The sequence below is a fragment of the Lontra canadensis genome, unplaced genomic scaffold (assembly GCF_010015895.1).
Source record: "Lontra canadensis isolate GAN:19392208 unplaced genomic scaffold, GSC_riverotter_1.0 scaffold79, whole genome shotgun sequence".
In the NCBI taxonomy this organism is placed as follows: domain Eukaryota; kingdom Metazoa; phylum Chordata; class Mammalia; order Carnivora; family Mustelidae; genus Lontra; species Lontra canadensis.
Window position 1 is genome coordinate 7,885,924 of NW_022631073.1, and position 21,727 is coordinate 7,907,650.

The window sequence follows — 21,727 nt, forward strand, 5'->3', positions numbered from 1 at the left end:
TGAATTCATTCATTTCTTTAGATCGGTTCTTTCCTTTTGCTTTGTTTAGATTAATTATTCCACTAACTTTCCGAGTTGGACTCTTCACTCATTCCTGTATTTTTCCCCTCTTATTTAGTGATGTCTGTTTGTAAGACCGAGAAGCCTCTGCTAAGTGCTGCTTCCCCTCTGTCCTGGTGGTGCCGATGTGTGATGTTTTATTAGTGCTGTTTTCTAGATGCTCTTAAACCAGTTTGGGTTTTCTCTTGGATCGAACATGGTTTAGGAGACTGATTTTCATTTCCTGGGGCAAGAGTGTTTTGGAGTTTTAATTTCATACAGGGCTCGCTGTATCAGAGAACATTGTCTACTTTCTAATTTCGTGGTATTTGGGAAGTTTCTTTTGAGATCTAAAATAGAAAGACTATGTTTGCTTTTGGACAACAGAACACTTGTATGCCATTAGATTTACCTTATTAATTATGGGGTTTAATCTCCTTCGTGCTGATCCATCATGGCTAAAGGAGACTGCCTTTCTTTGTCCCGTGTCTCCTGTAATTTGTGCCATTAATGTTGGTGCTGTTTTAGTGCATAGAGATTCATAATTGCTTAAAGCCTTATTGTGAGCTCTATCCTTTGGAATCATGTAGTGCCATTCTTGGCCTTAATGCTTCCCCCCTTCCCGAATTCAGCATGCAGCCTTTACAATTGCAGTCTTGGCTTTCTCTGTGTTTGCGTTTGCTGATACCCATGCACTGCTACTTCTGTTTCATCATTTCTGACTCCTCTGTGTGTTTCTTGTGCATATCCATAGAGCTGTGCTTCCTCTGATGATTTGGAAGGTCTGTAATGTAGTTCTTGTGGTTCTTTCCCTGACTGCAAATTTCTATAATTCCCCTAATGCAGTATTTCATCAGACTCTACTGATGAAACCCTATTATGAACAAATGATTAAACTGTGTAATTCTCCTTTGTATCCTCCCCTCTCCCTCTGCTCCTTCTGATTTCAGCTGACTTGTTACCTTGCTTACTGTTTACCTCTGCATGGTAAATGTTCCTAAAACCCCACTACCTAATTTATTGCTTTTAATATGTTTTCATTGCTCTTCTCCTTCTTTAGCTATTTGGGGCAGATTAAAAAACACTAGGATACCTGGGTTTGGGGTCTCATTCCACCTCGGAGTGAACTGGGAAAGTTTCTTGAACTTTCTATGACCAGTAGCACCATCTCCCTGAGGAGGCAATCATCCCACCAGGTGCCACCTTCTGTGCACGGGACAGCAGTGAACTGTCCATCCTGTGATCCTGAGTGAGTGACTGGACTTCATTGCTTTTGTTTCCTTCTGCAAAATGGGAACAATGACAGTACTGACCCCACAGTGTTGATTCAATGAAATAAAATGAGTCACAGAGTTAGGACTGTGGCTGGCACATAGTTCCCAGCCAGTAGGTGTTCCTGATTATACCCGATGATCCTGGTTCCTGGAACCAGGTGAAGCTGCACTAGAAAGAGGGCATCCCAGGAGATGTCTACACGAGATACGCTTGAGGGCTGTAAGGAAAACTGTGGAGCCCCCCTCCTCCAGAGAGCCTTTTCTGTGGAAGAGACAGTGCACTAGAAATAATGGAGCTTGTATGGGCAAACTTCACGAAACCCAAACAGCATGGAACCAGAACACAACGTAAACTGACAACAGTCTTGATACAAACACCGGCATCAGCATGTCCCATCCTGTGTTCAAGTGCGTGAAGGGCACTGCTCTGAACAGAGGCTGAAGTTAGCTTGGAAAAAACGAGGCTGCTGTGTGGTGCCTGGGAGACAGGGGTAGACTGGACATCATCATCAGAAGGTGGGATGGAGGTTGGCAGCAGCGACCCCAGCCAGCCAGATGTTGTGGGAACAGAGGGGAAAACTCTGGCTTATTACCTTTTGCTTGTTTCTTTTGCGTAAAGATAGTTATTGACTATCTGTGTGACGAATCCTTCCAAGCTAGAGCTCATGGCCAAACTGAGCAGAGCAGAAGAAGGAGGATGGGTGTTGTGTTGGGATCGTCAGTGGCCTCTTAGCAGCTGAGTTAGGGCGGCTTGCATTTGGCTCCTGTGACTCAGTGGTACAGACATTAACACGCTGGGAATCCATCGTCTGTGGACCACAGTGAGTTCTGCCTTCTTCTGGCGTTGCTCTCCTCTTCACTGACGAGCACACACACACACTCACACTCATACTGAGCATCTGTGTCTGACACGTCGTGTGAGAGCCTCTCTGAAACTAGCCCATGGATTCTGTCTTATTAAGTCCATTCTGAACTGTGGTCTCAAGCCATAGCTGAGGTCCAGAAAACGAGTGCTTTCCCCTTATAGTCCTCAACCCAGAAGCTTCTGGTCTTTCTGGAATTTCTGGTAGGTGTCCAACCATCTTAGCAGAAATTTCCAAACCATGTTTGGTGATTCTGCTCTGGGAGAAAGGAGACTTTCAAACAGGAAATGACACGACTCGCCGGGGTCCGTGTCCTCCTGCCTGGGCTTGGCCTCCTCCATCCGTGCTGGCAAAATGGCAGTCTGGGCCGTACCTGGGTGTCAGTCAGCGCCCGGAGCTGTCCTGTCTCATTACAGAACAGTCGCGATGAAAATAACGACCATATGGTGAGCTACTTCAGTAGTAAGGACGTCGTATGTGCTCACTTTGTGCCTTACCACGGCCCCTGGAAGTCAGAATTCACCAATTCACTCCTACAGAGAATTGCAGGTGGTTAGTACAAGGCACAGTGGCTCCTAGGTCACCATCCGCCACAAGAGACACTCCAGCTGGGCCTGGGAATGTCTACCTCTTCTGGGTGGTGTGGCTTTTTCTCCCTTGACATCATCTTTCATGCCTGGTAGAAAGTTTCCTAGTTTTTTGTTAGAAAGAGAGACTTTGATGGGGGAGAGACTTGCACGCGGTTCTAGCTTCCGTCCAGGTGGAGGCTGTGGTCAAGCCCGTGTTTTTTTCTAAGCATTTTTAAAAGTTAATATCTTAGCTTAGTTTCAGAAAGCCACTATTTTTCTTCTTTTTAAATAACTTTCTGATCTCCCATGTTTCTTTAAAGTCTATTTAAAAAAATAACATCAGCGCGGCCAACAGACCAGTCAGTTGGCAATACGTTTAGAACACAAGGCGGGCAATAGGAAGTGAAAAGCAAAATGCTTTCCAGTTTTACTCATATAAAATTCCGCTGACTTTCTCTCCGGAGTCACATAGTAAAATGTGAACTTTTAAAGGAAAAATAAAAAAGAATCCTTGTTTTTTAATCCTGCTTTGGATTTATAGCTGGGATGTGAATTGGCCTCCATTCTTGCATGCGTTGATGAAAATGATCCTGACCTGGGTAGGGAAATGCAGAAAGTGCCAGAGCACAGCAGACCCAAGAAAGAGATATGGGCATTGATTTTTTAATTAAAAAGTCAAGGGTATAGTTTTAAAAGTCTAATAGCCCTACTTACAACTAAAAATAGTAGTCTCCACGGGCACCTCCGTCGCTTAGTTGGTTAAGTGTCCAATTCTTGATCTCAGCTCAGGTCTTGATCTCAGGGTCATGAGTTCAAGCCCCGACTTGGGCTCCACGCTGAGTATGGCACCTACTTGAAAAAAAAAAAAAAAAGGTAGCCTCTGTTCCATACCCTCGGTCTTGATTCTTGTCCAAGGCAACTACTACTATAAACCCTTCTCTTCTTTTTTTATTTTCTATTATATATTCTATTATTATATTCTATTTTGTTTATCTTAATACCTGTATTTCTGGGGCACCTGGGTGTCTCAGTGGGTTAAGCCTCTGCCTTCGGCTCAGGTCATGATCTCAGGGTCCTGGGATCGAGCCCCACTTCGGGCTCTCTGCTCAGCAGGGGGCCTGCTTCCCCCTCCCCCTCTGCCTACTTGTGATCTCTCTCTCTCTGTCAAATAAATAAATAAAATCTTTAAAAAAAAACCCCTGTATTTCTGAACAAATGCTTTTAGTACTCTTGCATGATTGTTTTATCTTATTTTTTAATTTTTAAAAAGATTTTATATATTTATTTTAGAGAGCAAGAGAGTAAGCAGGAGGAGGAGAGGGGGTGGGGGAGGGAAACAATCCAAGCAGTATCCCAGCTGAGCTCAGAGCCAGACTCGGGGCTCAACCTCACGACCCTGAGAGCATGACCTGAGCCGAAATCAAGAGTCAGGTACTTCACCAACTGAGCCACCCAGGCGCCCCAAGAATGTCTTCTATTGACCTACCTCCAGCATGCATGTACACACACACACACACACACACACACACACACACACTTCCTCTCTCCGTCTCTGTGTCTCCTCCCATCCTCCCAGAGGAGTTCCGTTATCAGCTTTAGCTAAATCAGTATTTAACGTTGGGCTCACGGTCGCTGTTGAACTGTTAGTTATAGCTGGGTCATATGATAACAGTATAACTATACTAACTTTCCTCTGTAGCTTTTTTTGCTTTTCCTGGAGGTAATAATCACTTCTTTTTAATGGTTCCTTGGTTTTCGGTGCCTATTGCCAGCCCATTCCATTGCTTCCTGAGAGACCTGAAAATCTTCCCTGAATACATCTATCAGCAATTGGGTCTTTTCTCCCCGGAGATCTCTCTCCTGGAGTCACAGGGCCTCTGCTGGCGTCTGGTCTGCAGGCCTGTGGCCAAGCTCTGGCCCGCCAGTGTTCCTGCTGGAATTCTCTTCACCTGTCTCCTGAGTTGTATTCTGTGTTTCTTAGATCCCATGTCTCAGTTTTTCCATTTATTTTGGTGGCATCTCTCTTCTGGGAATGGAGCTTAGGAGGTAAAATTCTGGATTCCTTGAACGTCAGCATAAGCATTCTTGTTGACTTTGCCCTCGATGGGTAGTTTGGAAATAATTTTCCCTAACAGTTTTCAATAGCTTTATTGAGATAGTAGTTCCCATAAAATATAATTCACCCATTTCACACGTACAGTTCACTCTTTTTCCTTTTTTAAAAGATTTTATTTATTTATTTGACAGAGATCACAAGCAGGCAGAGAGGCAGGCAGAGAGAGGAAGGGAAACAGGCTTCCTGGTGAGCAGAGAGCCTGATGCGGGGCTCGATCCCAGGACCCCAGGATCATGACCTGAGCTGAAGGCAGAGGCTTTAACCCACTGAACCACCCACGCGCCCCCAGTTCACTCTTTAATATATTCATGGAGTTGTGGTATCATCACGATCACCGTTTTGAGAGCATTCTCATCATCTTGAAAAGAAAGCCCTTACTTGTTACCCCTCAAAACTTGGGAACATTCTCCATTGCCTCTTTACCTTCAGAGTTATAATATAGGCATCTGAGGATTCTCATACTTGTAAATTTTAAAATTACTTTTCCAATAAAATTTTAGGGATTTTTTTCTATGTTCCTCGTGCTAAAAACTACCCAGTGTGTGCCGTATAACTGCCATGACCAGGAAATAAGGAAAATTATATTTTTCGGCTTGGGAAATTCTAATTTTTCTTCTTCCTCTTCCTCCTCTTCTACCTACTCCTCTTCTTCTCCTCCTCCTCTCCATTCCTCCTGCCAATTTTTATGAAATTACTACTATTTCCATGTTGAATCTCTTGTATTAATTATTTCTTTCTGCCTTAAAATGCTAACCAGTCTTCACCTTGTTACCTCCTTTTCATCCTCCGTGTTTCAGCTCACACACCGCCTCCCAGAAACTTCCTGGCGCAGCCCCAGACTAAGTTAGCCTTGCCCCACCCCCCACGCCCACCATGTATAAGCTCTCCCTGTTTCCCCTCTGAATAATGTCACAGTGGCAGTTCAGTAATTTACTGTATAATTAGTTATGCGATCTCTGTCTTCCCCACCAGACAAAGCTCCCTGAAGCCAGGAGACAGGTCTGCGTTGGGATTCCCTCTGCCCCGGTGCCCGGCACACCCGCCCTCTACCTGCTGCTGACCCATATTTGGGTGCACGAGGGAGCAAAGGTGGCATCCATGCTGGGAGGGACAAGGTTTGAGCTGAGGTTGGCACAATTTATAAAGATGAGTTTCAGTAAGCAGAAAAACAGTGTTCACCCTGTCCAGGGGCTGTCCAGAATGTTTGGGAGAAAGCCAGTTTCTGTTCCCTGAACAGCTAGTTATCCCACGAGGCTGTCAGGCGGCTGAGTGGTGTCCTGTGAGGTCGCTACAGTCCCCACCTTCTCCATGGGTCGTGTGTTTGTTTCCAAGTCCTTCCCGTTATTTAGGCAAATCAACAGGAGCAGGTGGAGGAAGCTTGTATCCCGTGATACCCATCCCGACAGGTAAACTGTCATAAGCCCCTGAAAACTGCGTGCCTCAGTTTCCTCACTAATTAATCGCCAATGACATTTATCTCTTCCTTAGAATGGGTTTGAACAAAGAAAGTGGAGTTACTGTGTTGATTTTAAATTGTCAGGTTGGGGTTTCTAAACTTCGGTACTGATGGCACCTTGGGCTGGAGCTCTCTTAGATAGGGAGTCTGTCCTGTGCATTTTAGGATAGTCTGCGACATTCCTGGCCTCTGCCCACTAGAGGGCCCCTTGGTAGCACCCTGCTTGGCACCCTAACCCCCCAGTCATAACAGAAATGTCTCTAAAGGTTGCCACATGTCCCCTGGGGGCCAAAATCACCCCCTAGTTGAGAAACATTGTGATGCACAGGGATATGGGGTCTTTCTCCAGTCAGGTATGATAGTGTCCAGGGCCAGTGGCACTCCCCAGTGCCGGAGAGACACACTCCTACGGTTGCGGGAGTGTTCAAAAGAACATATTGAACATTGGGCTCGATTTGGAAGAGTTTTCAGAAGTCTCCCGTGGCCAGCACAATGACCCACTTGTTCTTGCCTGTTGGGCTCATGACGGTTACAAAACAGAGTGAGCCTCTTTCTGGAAGTGTTTCTGACATTGTGTTGGAGAGGCCAAATGTTTTAAGAAACTTAAACTGTGGCGAGGGGACTGACATCAAACATTGATTTGCCAGATTGGAAGGAATTTCCTTAGTGTGTGTTTGAACTCTACGGCCCACTCTGGGAGAGAGACTGGTGTGTTGGGGTGGGCAGTGACTTCGATATCTGTGGCTGCCATTTTCTGGCCAAGCCCTAAGCTTCCCATTCACTGCCTAGAATTAGGTAACTATTGTTTTATCCTGTGGGAACCAAAGTGGTAGGACATGTTAGGACCCACAAGCCTAGGGAAGGGTCTGGAAGGAGTCTAAGGATGGAGCTAGAATCAGAGTGGGGTTCTTGTGGTAGACAGATGTTCCTCCCCCAAGATGTCCACATTCTAATCCCTGGAACGTGAGAATATGCTACCTTAGATGGCAAAGGGGACTTTGTAGTTGGGATTAGTGAAGGACTTTGAGATGGAGAGAGGATCCTGGACCGAGTGGGTCGCCTCTGGAAGCTGGACAAGGCAAAGAAACAAATTCTCTCCAAGAGCCTCCAGAAGGGATCCAGCCCTGCTGACTCTTTGACCCTAGCCCAGTGAGATTTCTATCCTACAGAACTGTGAGATGGTAAATGGGTGTTGTTTTAGGCCACCACATTTGTGGTAGTTTGCTACATCAGCCATAGGAAATTCAGGAGCTCTTAGAGTCTTTGGAATTCAAAACAAGAGTCCATAAAGCCCAAAGCAGGGCACTTAGAAGCAGACATTCTGGAATGAGTGCCGATCCTTGTTTCACATGGTAACTCTTGGCCTGCTAGCGGGGTATGTGTTTATGTGTGTGCATGTGTGTGTGCATGTTTGCAGTGCCCAGAATACAGAGACCTGCAGGATGGAGACATGGCCTACCCTGAGGAGAAACCCAAATCCCAGCTTTCCTGGGAAAGCTCATACTCTACTACGTAGAGTATGACATCCACACACCTCTGTTCCACTTCAGTGCTTACATATTCTTTGTCTGGTCCTATTATTATTTATTTTTTTGTAGGGGGAGAGAGAATATGGGGAGGGCAGAGGGAGAGGGGGAGAATTTTAAGCAGGCTCCATGCCCAGCCTAGAGCCGACGTGGGACTCGATCTCACAACCTTGAGATCATGACCTGAGCTGAAATCAAGAGTTGGGCGCTTAACCGACTGAGCCACCCAGGTGCCCCGTGGTCCTATTATTTTTATCAGGACACGTGAAAGAAGATGAGATTATATTTATATATTTTATATATGTGTGTGGGTGTGTTTGTGCGTGTGAGCTCCTTTAATCTTCACAAATGGCAGACATTACAGTCTAATAATAATGCTGATCTGCCGTTTCTCTGCACTCAGTTTTGCTGGAAAGCACAATGAAAAGTGTAGGATTCGGGAGACCAGGCTGCCCTGTTTCTTTTGGCTTTTCTCAAATATCCCTACAGTAAGAGTGACGATCTCTGTTTCCTGGTCCACCTGCTTCCCTCGAGCTGTGGTGGGGACTTCGGCTGCTGGGGGCCAGGCACTTGATTATCTGCCCCCAGCAGGCTTCGGTGGCTTGGAGGGGCCAGCAGGGCTTTCTGAGAACACCTGCTCTTGTCTTTCTGTTCCATGCCTGTTTCAGACACATCAGTCTGGACTGGAGGTTGTCTCCCCTTATGACACATACTTTATTGAAGTCAAAAGATGTAGTCAACCCTGTCCAGTGTCCTAATTGTGGCTATGTTGTCCCACCCTCACTGGACCTGTGGGCTGAGTCACAAAACCCGGCTGGCCTCAGTTTCCCTGCTTTCCTTCTGCAGAACTGTTGTCAGCTTCCCAGCCTGGGCTTATCCCCTCTGCCTCCCTCAGACTTAGCACGCTACACATTTGAGGATCATGGAACCCTCAGTTCATTTTGGAATAGGACTTCCTTGGGAGACAATTACCAAGTCCTACCCTGAGATATGCGGTGTGTCTCAAGAAGCTTGAGAGTGGAGGTTGTAAACTCCGACTGGAACCTGGGGTCCAAGCACCACGGGACTCTCTCTCTGGGGGTTCTTGATTTCGAAGTTCTCCGTGCTTCTGGGTCATTCTTCTCTCTAGACAGGCCTCTGCTTCTCCAGCTCCCCGATAGGGAATGAGACTGCCTTCAGTACCCAAGGTTTACAACTTAAAATTGCAGCTACGTCTTGGTTTCAAATCCAGAATCCCAGGGAAGAATGTATTGGCCCCACTTGGGTCAAGTGTCAAGTGTAGGCAAATCAACTGATTGGCCTAGTACCCACCATTAGGCCATTCAGCTGTGGCCAACACACAGAGTCCTGCTGCCTAAAACATCGCTCCAAAGGTAATCATGTAGAAGGATATTGGTGGAAAGGTAACTCCCGAAAATGATAGGGCTGAACACGCAAAATAATATTTAGACAGATATAATTATATCTGTTAGGCCATGACTATTTTTGGAACATCTTCAAATACTTGAGATTCTCCTCTCTTTATTTATTGAAAACAACTGATGTTACATAATATTCATTAGAAAAATTCAAGGTATAGATTTCAGGTTTAGTTCATGTTCTCAATGTTCAATTTCTTGAGTTTTGAAAGTTATTTTAGTGACCATACGTCACCCTATGTTTGTTTTTGCAGAAAATGAAATTATTTGCAAATATTGAGAAATGTTGATTGTAAGGTTAAGATGTAAGCATTTTTTAAAAAAGGTTTTATTTATTTATTCATGAGAGAGACAGAGAGAGAGAGGCTGAGGGAGAAGCAGGCTCCCTGCTGAGCAGGGAGCCTGATGCAGGACTCGATCCCAGGACCCTGAGATCATGACCTGAGCTGAAGGTAGACACTTAACTAACTGAGCCACCCAAGGGCCCCAAGATATAAACATTGTTAACTGAGAACAATTACTATGTACCAACGTACAGCTCCAGAGGACTTGTGAAAATATCGCAAACGTTTGGGGATTGATCTGGGGATACCGAAATCCTGTAGGTAGAGCCCAGGGTAAAGAGGAGGATGATGAAGGCCCAAGGATGGGAGGTGGGAACACCCAGGTTCAGAGAAACAGGAATACGCGTGATCTGACCCTTCCCTCCCGACCAGCCTCATTCGCAGCCACATCCTGCATGAGAAACTTGGCTCGTTCTCAGATGGAGTAAGACCCTGTGCGCGCGGAGGCATTTTGTAAACTGAAGTGCCATATGAACTCTGAATGGAAAATGCTAGTACAGTTGCTCTCTCAAGAAAGGAAAAATTGTGTATTTACATGAAATCACAAGGACAAAGATTTTACTTTTTTTTTCTTAAAATCTGTCTTTTAAGATACGAATGTGCCATCTTCACACACATCCCTTCGCAGAGATGGTTGTGACATTTTCCTGTGCAGAAGCCTGTTACACAGCATGAAATAAATGTTTTAGCTTTCTCAGGATGTGATATCGGATAGATACAAAAGAACTGACATAATATAGGTAAATGTAAGGTATTAGCATTACAGTGAAACCCACACTCCTGAACCCGTTTACGCCCATAACGCAGAAATTAACTCTGTGCTCTTTCCTGATCCCATATGTGCTCCCTCCCGGGAGTGGACCCATTCTCCTCCTGAGGGGTTCATCATTCCCCTGCCTCGTAAAAACAGTCTTATCGCTGTATGTCCCACAGGCCAAAAAATTCCCTTTCTTGTTTTGACCTTTACAAAAATGATTTTATACTTTAGGTGGCTTTCAGAACTTCGCTTTTTTTTACCCAATCTTATGCTTCAAATTTTGGCCATGTTGTTGCCCGTGGTTGTGATTCATCCATTTGTATTATTCAACCCTGGGACTGTGCCATTTATCTACTCTTCCTTGATGGAGACTGGATTTCTCCCTTTCAACTTTCCATTATTTTATTTTATTTTAATTTTTTTGCTCTTAAAAATAATGTTGCTCCTTCCATTCTTGTATCTGTCTCCTGGAGCACATGTACAAGGAGATCTCCATGATCTGTATTTAGGAGCAGAATGTCTGAGTTGGAAAGTATGCAGGTGTGGAGTTTAACAGGAGAGCGACAAATGGTCTTCCAGAGTGGCTGTCCGAGTATCCTCGCTTTCTTGAGTGTTTTAGAGTTGCTTGACATCCTCACCAACATTTGGTACCGCCTTCCTCCTTCATTATCGATATAAAGAGTAGAAAGCCATGTCTTTCATCATAGACCTAACTGGCATTTCCCTACCACTAATAGCAATGAACTTCTTTTCCTCTGTTTACTTGCATGTGTGTTACCTTTACCATGAAATACCTGTCATGTTTCTCCCCATTTATATTGGGTTTTTTTTTCTTTGTCTCATTGATTCATGGAAGTTACAAAACATATTCTGAGTATCATCCTTACATTAGCTAAATGGGGTCAAAATATTTTCTCCCAGGTTCAAGTTTCTCTCACTGGTTTCTTTATGATGTCTTTTGAAAAGTAAAAGTTTTTAATTTTTTTTTTTTTGGTTTGATTTTAATTTAACTTTAGTTTTTTAGAGAGAGAAAGAAAGAGTGTGTACGTGAGCTTGCAAGTGGTGGGGAGGGGCAGAGGGAGAGGGAGAAAGAGAATCTTAAGCAGGCTCTGAACTTGGCACAGAACCCCCCACAGGGTTCCTTCTGAGATCATGACCTGAGCCAAAATCAAGAGTCAGAAGCTTAACTGACTGAACCGCCCAGGTATCCCGAGAAGTTTTAAATTTTAACGCAGCTCAATTTATTTATCTTTCATAGGTAGACAGATTGTGTTTTACATATGAGATCCTTCCATACCTCATGGTTCTGAGGTAATTCTCCTATACAATCTTTAGTTTTTTTTAAGTTTTTAAAATAGTTTATCAATTCAGTAATGATTTTTATGAAAGATGTGAAACACAAGGTCCAATTTCAGTTTCTTTTAATATAGATAACCAGTTGCCTTGAGACCACCGAGTTAATAGTTCATTTATTTTCTGCTGATATGTGAGAAATCTCTATCAAGTTTATATATGGGCATGGGTCCATTTCTGGGCTCTCAGTTTTGTTCAGTTTATAAATATATGTCCACCATTATCACAATATCTTAATTACTAAAGCTCTTTAAAATAAGTTCTAATATCTTGATAGGACAGTTCCCCCCATTGTTTCCTCTTTTCATAAAGTATCTTGATTATTTTCCTCCATATAAATTTTAGGATCAGTTTGCCAAATTTCTTTAGTATGCTCTGGGATTTCGGGTGAGAATTGACGTGTTTACAATATTTTTCTATCCACAAACATGTACAGATCTCCAGTTCTTTATAGCCTTTAAAACGTCTTTGAATGAAGTTTTCTCCATAAATGTCTTACACGTCTCTTGTTCATTTTATCTGAGTGCCTCATTTTTGGCTGCTGGTGTCTAGAACTGTAAAGAGTTTTGTATAGTAGCCCTTTATCCAGTCACCTTGCTGAACTATCTTAGCAAGTATAAGAATTTTTCTAGTTTCTTTTGCGTTTTCCTTGTAGACAGTTAAGTTCTTCAGGATTTAAATTTGTTGCTGTTTCTTTCTCATGGAGAATGCTCATGTGTTTCATGGTTTTTAAAAATTGTGAGCCACCATGGGGTTGAATTTATCAAAACCTCTGAGAGCTTCAACGGAAGACTCTTCTTGAGAAAGGATTTGTATTTGGTTCTTGGGCGGGCCAAGCAGACGCTAAGGTTCTGACACCATTTCAGTCCCCATTGAGGGTCCAGAGAAAAGTCCTGGTTCAACGTCTCTAACTTTTGTTGTCGTAGGCTTTGTGGTTTGATCCCAGCACTGTTCTGTGCCCGTGCATTTTCCCCTAAGGCACCCCCCCCCCAGCACTTTTCTTTCCCTTGGAGATTTCCTTTACTTGCTTGCAAGCCCACTGATGGCTTAAAACATTCCTTTGTTTTGTGTGTAACCGGGATCCAGCTGCATTGTAGCAGACGGCTTGGCAAGCATTTAGTCTGCCATTTTGTTGGTGGCAGGCGTTCTCGGTTTTTATTTAAAACAAAGCAGTGTCAGGTAGTAAAATATCTGAATGTGTCCCAATTTTTTTTTTATAGCAACCCCCCCCCCTTCTCTATTTTCCTGATTTGAAGGTGGGCTGAATTGGTAGGGAGTGTAGTAATCTCATACAAGATTAGGATTTTTGCTTTTTGTTTTGGTTTGGTATTTATTTATTTGTATGTTTGTTTGTTTGTTTGTTTGTTTTAAGTGAGGGAGCTGGCTGGCGCCCAGAGGAGCGTCCCCTCCCTCTTTCTGCAGTCAGGAAGTCTTTGACACAAATGCTTCTTTACTTGGACTGCATTGCTTTGAGTTGAAATCTCCAGTCACAGAGAATTAAATGTCAGGGTGGTTTTGTGAGATGGAAAAATCTCTCTGAGACAAGTGGAAAAAAGCCACAAAGTGCTGCGGATTTCAAACCTTCCCCAAGGATTGAGAGGCCAGGAAACATGGCCATTAGAGCTCCAAGAGCTTCGAAGAGGGCTCTGTAATAACAGTGGATGCGGTTGTAACAAAATACAATACACAGCTTTTGTGTCATTGGGGGTTCGGCAGCGTTCCCTAGCCTGTCCCCCACCCTTCGTTCCTCTGAGCCACACACCCTTCCGCTCTACCCCCTGCCAGTGGCCTCATCATCACGCTTCATCATATTCTCTTCGAAATTTGCAGCTTACCCCCCTGTCTCCTCATTAACCTCTACAGCTCTTGAGTAAAGAGATCATATATAATTCACCTTTGTTTTTTTCCGAGGCTGGCATGCTATCTGTCCTACAGGAACTGCGGGGCGAGGAGCAGGACTTAACACAGTCCATGTTTTCGTGTGGATAGAACTTTCTGGCAAAACTCAGTCCTCCTACAGCAGTACTGATTGGCGCAAATACCTCTTCTGTCATCCTGGATTATCAACCTTCTTAATTTTAATTAAGATATGATTGATTCTTAATTTCTTTATGGCTGTGTCAGATGGTTACCATTACTGACTGGGGTACAAAGGGTTAAGCTGGAGGCATGGTCACTTCCTGGAAGTGTCTGGAGGAACCCCTGAATTCGTTCACAGTTCAGCTGCAGTCCTGTATATTGTATAGCGCTGGACACTGTCTTCACTGGGATAGTGTCCTTCTTCTTAAGAGCGTAGGTGTGCAGATCGATTACTGTGTTCCAGCACTCTGCTCAGACAACGCATGTGTCCATAACCAATAGAATAAGCAGACACAGACACATTAAGTATACAGAAGATGTGAATTACACAATTAGTACATCTGATCAAAATTTTATATGTGGAACACTGCACACCATAATTACAGAAATGACATTGGTTTCAAGTGCCCATGGGACATTAGCCCAAACTGACCACATATGCTGAGCCATAAGGATGTCTCAGCAAATGTCAAATGATTGACATGATTCAAAGTTTGTTCTCTGTCCATGAAGGAGTTAAACTAGAAATCAATAATTAAAAGATAACTGGAAAAGCCCCCACACCTGGAAACCAAATTATACTCCTAAATAGTCCATGGTTAAAGGAGAAATCACAACTGGAATTAATATTTTGAATTAAACGGTAATGAAGATATGACATATAAAAATTATGGCATGTAGCTAAAGCAGTGGCCAGAAAGAACTTTAACCTTAAATACATATATTAGGATTTAAGATGGAAAATTAATCGTCTCAAGGAACTATACAAAGTGAACAGCAAATCAAACCTAAAGAATGTGCCAAGAAGAAAACAGTAAAGAGTAGAAATTAATAAAATACTAGTTTATGCCTTAGGAAATTGCTAGTAGTCAACTACTTTGATTTGTAAAAATGATAGTTTCATATGGGTCATATGGTTCCTAACAGGAGACACATATGGTTTTATATGGTTTCTATAGGAAACAAATAATAGAGAGGGTAAACAAAGCCAAAAGTTGGTTCTTTGAAAAGATTAATAAAATGAAAAACTCTTAGCTGATTAGGAAAAGAGAAAAAAAATCAACTATCAACATCAAAATTGTAAAAGGGAACATCACTAAAAATGCTAGACATTAGCAAGACAATAAAGTAATACTGAGAATAGATTTATGCCAGTAACATTGAAAATAGCTGAAATGTGATAATTCTTCAAAAAGCTCAAGTTACTAAAACAGACAGAAGAAGAAATAGAATATCAGAGTAGTCTAATATCTACTAAAAATATCAGTTCATTCACAAATATTGTCCCCCCAAAACCTGAATTTCAAAAAGTTTGATTGAATTCTTCCAAATATTTAAGAAAAAAATGGCACTTAAAAAAAAAAAAAGATGGAAACAGGGAGTCATTTCCCAACTATAAGGTTTCATAACCTTGATATCAAAATCTGATGAAAACATTACAAAAACCAAAATTATGGAAAATTTTTTTTCATGAGCATAGATATAAGAAATGCTAAGCAATCTATCACTAAACTGAGTCCAGCAGTATATAAGAAAAATTATGTCTCACCACAAAATGGGATTTATTCCAGAAATAGAAGGGTGGTTTAGCCACAATTGTAACTAACCACTGTAATTCACAACTTAAACAGCACGAAAGAGAAAAATCACAAGAACACTCTGATACATGCAGAAAAGGCATCTCAGAAAATTCTATAGTCATTTGTGTTTAAAAGAAAAAAAGTCCTTTTAAACTAGGAATAAATAATACCTTCCTTAATCTGCAAAAAAATCTGTAAAAGTAAAAAACAAAACTATGGTATAGTATAGCCAGGCCCCTTGCAGTGAGGGGCCCCAGGGCATATGCTGTAGCATCCGCTTGGAACTTCCTCAGTGGGTCCAAAGTTTGTGTGCATGGACTCATTTCAAGAACTAAGTTTTTATAATGTGAGAAAAAAAGCCCCAAACAACAGGAATTGCACAATGTCGTTACATCATTAGAGGGTAGTTTGATAGAAATCAAAAGACTTTATCCAGTGATTTCTGAACATGGACATGATAATGGGGCTGCAGCAACTATATTGCAACCCAAAGACAATAAATGTGAAAAATTAATAGATCTTCATGTTTTCTTAGAACTCTGAGACAAGTATAAGGATGTCTTCCTAGAACTCTGAAACAATGACTATGGAAAAATGAATGTACACTGCGCCCTCTTGCAACAGCAATGAGAATGAAATAAATCGGGGTGCCTGGGTGGCTCAATCATTAATCGTCTACCTTTGGCTCAGGTCATGTTCCCGGTGTCCCGGGATCGAGTGCCGTGTTGGGCTCCCTCCTCTGCGGGAAGCCTGCTTCTCCCTCTCCCACTCCCCCTGCTTGTATTCCCTCTGTGGCTGTCTCTCTCCCTCTGTCAAATAAATAAATAAAATCTCTTTAAAAAAAAAAAGTGAAAAAAATCATAATATGGGCAATAGTATGAATTATCAAAGACAAACTAAGGCTGAGTCCAAATGAACAAAGGCTGTTTATCCCTAAGCCTAGGGCACAGGGACCTCTGCCCTTACTTTCATTTCAGCGGGAGCAGTAGAAAGGTGGTAGAAAGGAGAGTCAGATTCATACAGTAAATGGGAAACACTAAGGTCATCTCTGGTTTCCAAATGTTCTGTTAAGGTAGAAATTTTGGAAATGGAGGAGACTTTCTAATTGGTCTTGAGGTACTTTTGACCATGGACTACAAGGGGACCAGCCCCCTATTGCTTGGCAGAGGAATTTCCACCCCCACCAAATGGCCTGCAAAGCCTACCCAGCCCCGTTTGTCCTGCCTGGTCCCTCACTCTGCCCTCCAGGAATGCCAGCTTCCTTCTGCATCTTCCAAAGCACCATGATCTCTTCTTCCTCCATCTATGAGATGTTTATACTCCGGTGGGAGATAAACACACTATCAGATAATTCTAGAAAGGGGTATAAAATTATATGTGGAATTAAACTATGAAAGAAAGGAACATGTAAGATAAGAAATTGGCCAGATTGGAGGATTAGGCCTGCCTTATCTGATATGGTTTGAGGGCTGAATGATTTAGAGGCAGACAGTAAGGGTGAGGGGGAAGATGAAAATAGTATATGCAAAGGCCCTGAGGCAAGAGAGTATAATCGTTATCAGGAATGGAAAGAAAGGGACCAGAAAACAAAAATTATAAGCAAGAGTCTTATAAACTGTGATGAGGATTTTGGTCTTACTACCAGAGAAGGGTGGTATTTCAGCCAGGTGGTGACATGGTAATAGTTCATTAGAAAACCGGTATCTAACTGCAGGATAGATTGGGAGGCAGCTTAAATGCCAGGAGACCAATTAGAGGGAGCTGCAGCAGTCCTGGCTAGAGAGAATGGGCTATGAAAATGGAGAGAGTTGGGTAGATTCCAGAAATATGTGGGAGGTGACATTGACAAAATTTGATGATGGTCTCAATGGAGGCATGGGGGGTGCGGGGAAAGTAGGGTGCCAGAGAAGACCCTGGGATTTTTGTTTCCCTGGGGGGATGCTAGTAGTTCTTTTGAGGCAGGAGCTTGGCCTGGCCCAGGTCAGGGTGCGGAGCAGGAGCCATGCACCCATCTGCTGGGGTGGGGTAAATCTGAGATGTTGCTGGGACCCGAGAAGTGGTGAGACGTCAGGCAGGCAGAGCAAGGGGCAGGGGTCTGCAGTCCAGAGAGGAGGTCAGAACCACATAAACAATTAATTGCCCTTCAAACCTAAGTAGTGGATTTGCCCACATTTGTTTTAAGTTTGAGAAATTATTTGGTTTTCATTTCGTTGTTTTTTTCCTCCCCCTTTCTTTGGACTGCTTATTTCATTTTTCCTTCCTGCCCCTCTCTTACTCTGTGTGTGTTTCTCTTGACGGAGAGGCTTCTCAAGGCCATCGCCTCCATCTCTGTAGGTGGGATGTGCCTCTCGCCTCGGTAACCTTCCCAGGTCACTCGGGGGCGTTAGCAGCAGACAGACCGCGAAAGGGACTGCATTTGCAAGGTCTTTAGAGATTATTTGAATGTGGGACCCAGGTTGGTATTTGGGGTGAGGATATTTGCCGTGCAGAGGACATGCGCTGTGCCTGGGTCCCTCGCACAAGACACTCCTGATGCCTGTCGGTCTGTAGGCGTGGGCTCCGCCGTCGCCCTCCCCCAGGGGAGCCCGCTCTTCCACCGCTTCCAGCATCTGGCTGGTCTTCAGACAGAGCTGGTGGGGAGGAGAGAAGGGAGAAGCCTCGAGGGGAGGGTTTGTTTCCAAGCACCTATAGAAGCACCTAGGAGGAATTTTCACAAGTCCGTCACATGAGCCCGCGTGAAGACAAGCGGCTCATCTTCCTAAATGAAACTTACGAGGCCGTGCTGATTCAGAAACCAAGAACCGCGTGGGGATAGATCTGGATCCAGAATCCAAGGAAATGTCACAGTAGGAAAAGGACTCCAAGTGCTTCAGCTGGCAGAATGTTCTAAGGATTGCTGAATTGTTGTTTTGTTCCAGCGTTTTAAAAATTTAAAAAAAAAATGATGCTCTGAGAAAATCTTCTATATTTGCTACCAGTTAATGTTATACACAGCTGAGTCTGAGGGACAAAAATGTGTCTTCCGCATGAAGGTGGTTTTGGGGCGTGGCCTAGCAGATTGACCCCCACCCTGGGAAGCCCACTCTGGCTGTTGTCACCTCTGATTTCTGTGCAGCGGAACTTGATGGCGGGTCTGGCGTTGGGCCCAGCGAGCACTGGCTTATCGCCGGGGGTGGGGGGATTGTCTGCCCGGCTGTGACAGCCGAGGAGAAGCCCGGTGTCTCTCAGACAGTCAAGCTGTTATTTTTGTGGTTGGTGCCATCGAGCTTGTTATGTTCCCAAATCATTTTCCCAAGGAAATTTTTAGACCGACTTGTAATTTTTACCAACGTTAGTTTTCCACGTGGAACTCTTCTACCGCGTGAGAGGTAGATGCTCAGTAGAAAGAAATACGCCAGTGTCCGTGGGTCTTTGCATGTGACCAGCATGCAGAGCTGGCTTGGGACCATGCACTGTCCGAGGGGTTTAGGAATATTGAACCGTCAAGGGCTCACGTTAATCTTCTGAGCCCAGTGCTTTTAGGGTCCTCATCTTACTGGTGAGTCAGCAGAGGCATAGATGGGTCAGTCAGGTGGCCGGGGCCATGGGGAGGCTGAGCAGTGGGGCCAGGCTGTGACCCAGTGTTTTCCTCTGCTGGGCTGACTGTTGAGCCTTGAACAATGCAGGGGTTGGGGTGGCGACACCCCGTACGGTTGGAAATCTGTGTCTAGCTTTTGACTCTCCAAAAACAGTTACCAGTAGCCTCCTGTTGGCCAGAAGGGAGCCTTACTGTTAGCACAACGGTCCATGAATACACATTTTACATGTGTATTCTGTACTGTGCTCTTACAGCAAAGTAAGTAGAGAAAAGAAAATGTGAGAAAATCTTAAGGAGAGAAAATACGCTGACAGTACTGGCCTGTATTTATCAAAGAAAATCCACGTATGCGTGGACCCATGTGGTTCAAACCCGGGTTCCACTGGATCTTCCTTATTGCTGCACCTCTGCATAGAAGAGGGGAACATTGTAAAGGTTTATTTATTTATTTATATTGTTGAGGTGGGGGCTGGGGGGAGGATGGGTGGGAGAGAGAGAGTCTTAAGCAGTTTCCGCACTGAGCGTAGCTTGATCCCGTGACCCCAAGATCCTGACCTGAACCAAAACCAAGAGTCAGATCCTCAATGACAGCCCCACCCAGGCTCCCCAGAGCTGAATATTTTAAAATATGTAGTTCCAGTGATGTTTTATTTTCTCGTAGGAGTGACTGGGTGACCTCTTTCAAAGTCATGGTGAGCAATGACAGCCATACATGGGTCACTGTTAAGAACGGATCTGGAGACATGGTGAGTTTCATGTTCCCTCTGTCCATGCCCTTGGTGTGGGGCTGCACGGGTCTCTGCAAAGAGAGGTGACGTGTGCCCCCCTCCGTGTCTGCTGATACTGCGTCAACTCAAACCGATGATGGATAATGTGCTCATCCCTTGCCCACCGCCCCCCCACCGGCTTCCGTGCCCTGAAGCTCAGTGCTCAAGTGGCCCATGTAGAGCTCATGTGAAATTCTGAGCTGCTGGGATGCAGCTTCTTCCACAATCCACAGGTCATGTGGGGGACGTGCAGCACAGCCAGTGTGCCTGCGCCCCTCCTAGCTGCTCGGTTGCAAGAGTTTTCCAGCTTTCTTTAATAATCCATCTTTCCGCTCCATGATTTGCTCCAGATTAGCTGGTTCTGATCATGTCAGCCTCTGGCTTAGGTTCTCAAGCACATCCTTCCTCCCATGGCATCCAGAGTCTTCCCTAATCTGACGGCATCTTCGGTTTCAACCTTCTTTCTCTCTTAACCCCTGCACACATTCCTCCTGCATTCCAGAAGTGTGGGCCCGCTGCTCTGTTCCTTCTGAAGCCCACCTCTGGGCTTCTCCAGTCATTCCCTCTGCTTTTCTCTAGAATCCCCCACCCCATAGGTCTAAAGGCCAGTTCAAATGCCACCTGCTCCCTGAAGGTCTGCCTGGTCCTTTCCTTCTTCTGAAATCCCAAAGCTCCGTGGCTGTCCCATGACACTCATAGATTTCACCCAGATTATCAAAATATTCCCTCCTCCTTCTCTCTCCACTACCCCAGAAGATGGGGGCTTCCTGAGGGCAGGGTCCATGCCTGATCCATTTCTCTTCACCCCCCCAATACCCCCCCCAACACTGGGGGTTCCTTAGTGAAATCTTATGGAATGAGTGAATTACCCTTTTATCCCTTGATAATTGAGCTCTAAGAGATTTGGCTTTCCCCCCCTTGTGCATAAGTAGATATTTGAAGGAAACAGTGAGAAGGAGATCCCCGTCCTCAATGAGCTGCCCGTCCCCATGGTGGCCCGCTACATCCGCGTCAATCCGCAGTCCTGGTTCGACAACGGGAGCATCTGTATGAGGCTGGAGATCCTCGGCTGTCCCCTGCCGGGTGAGCCTGCCCTTCCCAACTTGCTGCTGGGGGGTTGCTGATGGAGAACAGGTTCCTAGCCAAGTTGACCACAAACAAACCAAGCAATATTATTCTCATGTTTAAAAAAAAAAAAAACAAAACACTACATCTATTGCAGAATATTTTGAAAACCTAGCTAAGCAGAAAGAAAATAAATAAAAATCTCCCCTCATCCCACCCAGAAACGCCATGCTTATTTGGGGAGTAGCAAAGTGATGTGCCAGCTGTGGTTGTGTCTGCCGGCAATGGTGCACGTTTCAGGGCTGAAAATTCACTCAACACTACCACTCTGAAGCAAGCAAAGAAAAAAAAATTAGAGAAAATTTTTCATAGCATATTTAATTGTCCCTGAGTGCTCCCACTACTTGGAGTAGAGGAGGTAGCCAAAATTAACCTTAAATGTGACCATGTACACAGTCTCTCTCTACGTTGCTTTGCTTGGGTGCCTATGTCTTTGGGTAAATGCCTCTTTATCTCCCGAGGCCTGTTTTCACTTGATGATATCTGGGTGTGATCTCAGGGCGCCAGGAAGAGGGGGACTTGAAGTCGCAGGTGTGTCCTCTGGAGCCCTGCTGGTGTTTTCTCTGGACAGGCTGATCTGGCCTGGCTCGTGGCTGGCTTGGTCCAGCCTTTCAGAGCTTTGGAGTTTGTGCCCATATGGAGCCTGTAGATGACCCCTGCCATCGGCAGGGCAGGAAGCTAGTGCCTAGCACACTCCTAAGGCTCTTCATTAAGGCCTATAGGAATTCCTACACCCCTGTGCACCTGTGGTCTGTCCCTAGGGAGCAAGCAACACAACTTTGGGTTATAGAGTTTTCCTTACTGCCCTTGTCTAGTGGGAGAGGGAGGCCTTGCTACTTCTGGGGTTCACCCAGCCTTGGGGAGGGGTATCATCGGCTCTGATG

At 44.5% G+C, this 21,727-nt stretch overlaps 1 protein-coding gene across 2 annotated transcripts in view; it reads left to right on the forward strand.

The window, feature by feature from the left end:
• The window catches only part of CPXM2 (carboxypeptidase X, M14 family member 2), a 123,283-nt gene that overhangs the window by 64,047 nt on the left and 37,509 nt on the right, over positions 1 to 21,727 (forward strand). For both annotated transcript variants that reach the window (XM_032882129.1, XM_032882130.1), the window contains exons 5-6: positions 19,613 to 19,697; positions 20,651 to 20,801. In XM_032882129.1, the coding sequence (XP_032738020.1) occupies positions 19,613 to 19,697; positions 20,651 to 20,801 (236 nt within the window). The remainder of the gene's footprint in view (positions 1 to 19,612; positions 19,698 to 20,650; positions 20,802 to 21,727) is intronic.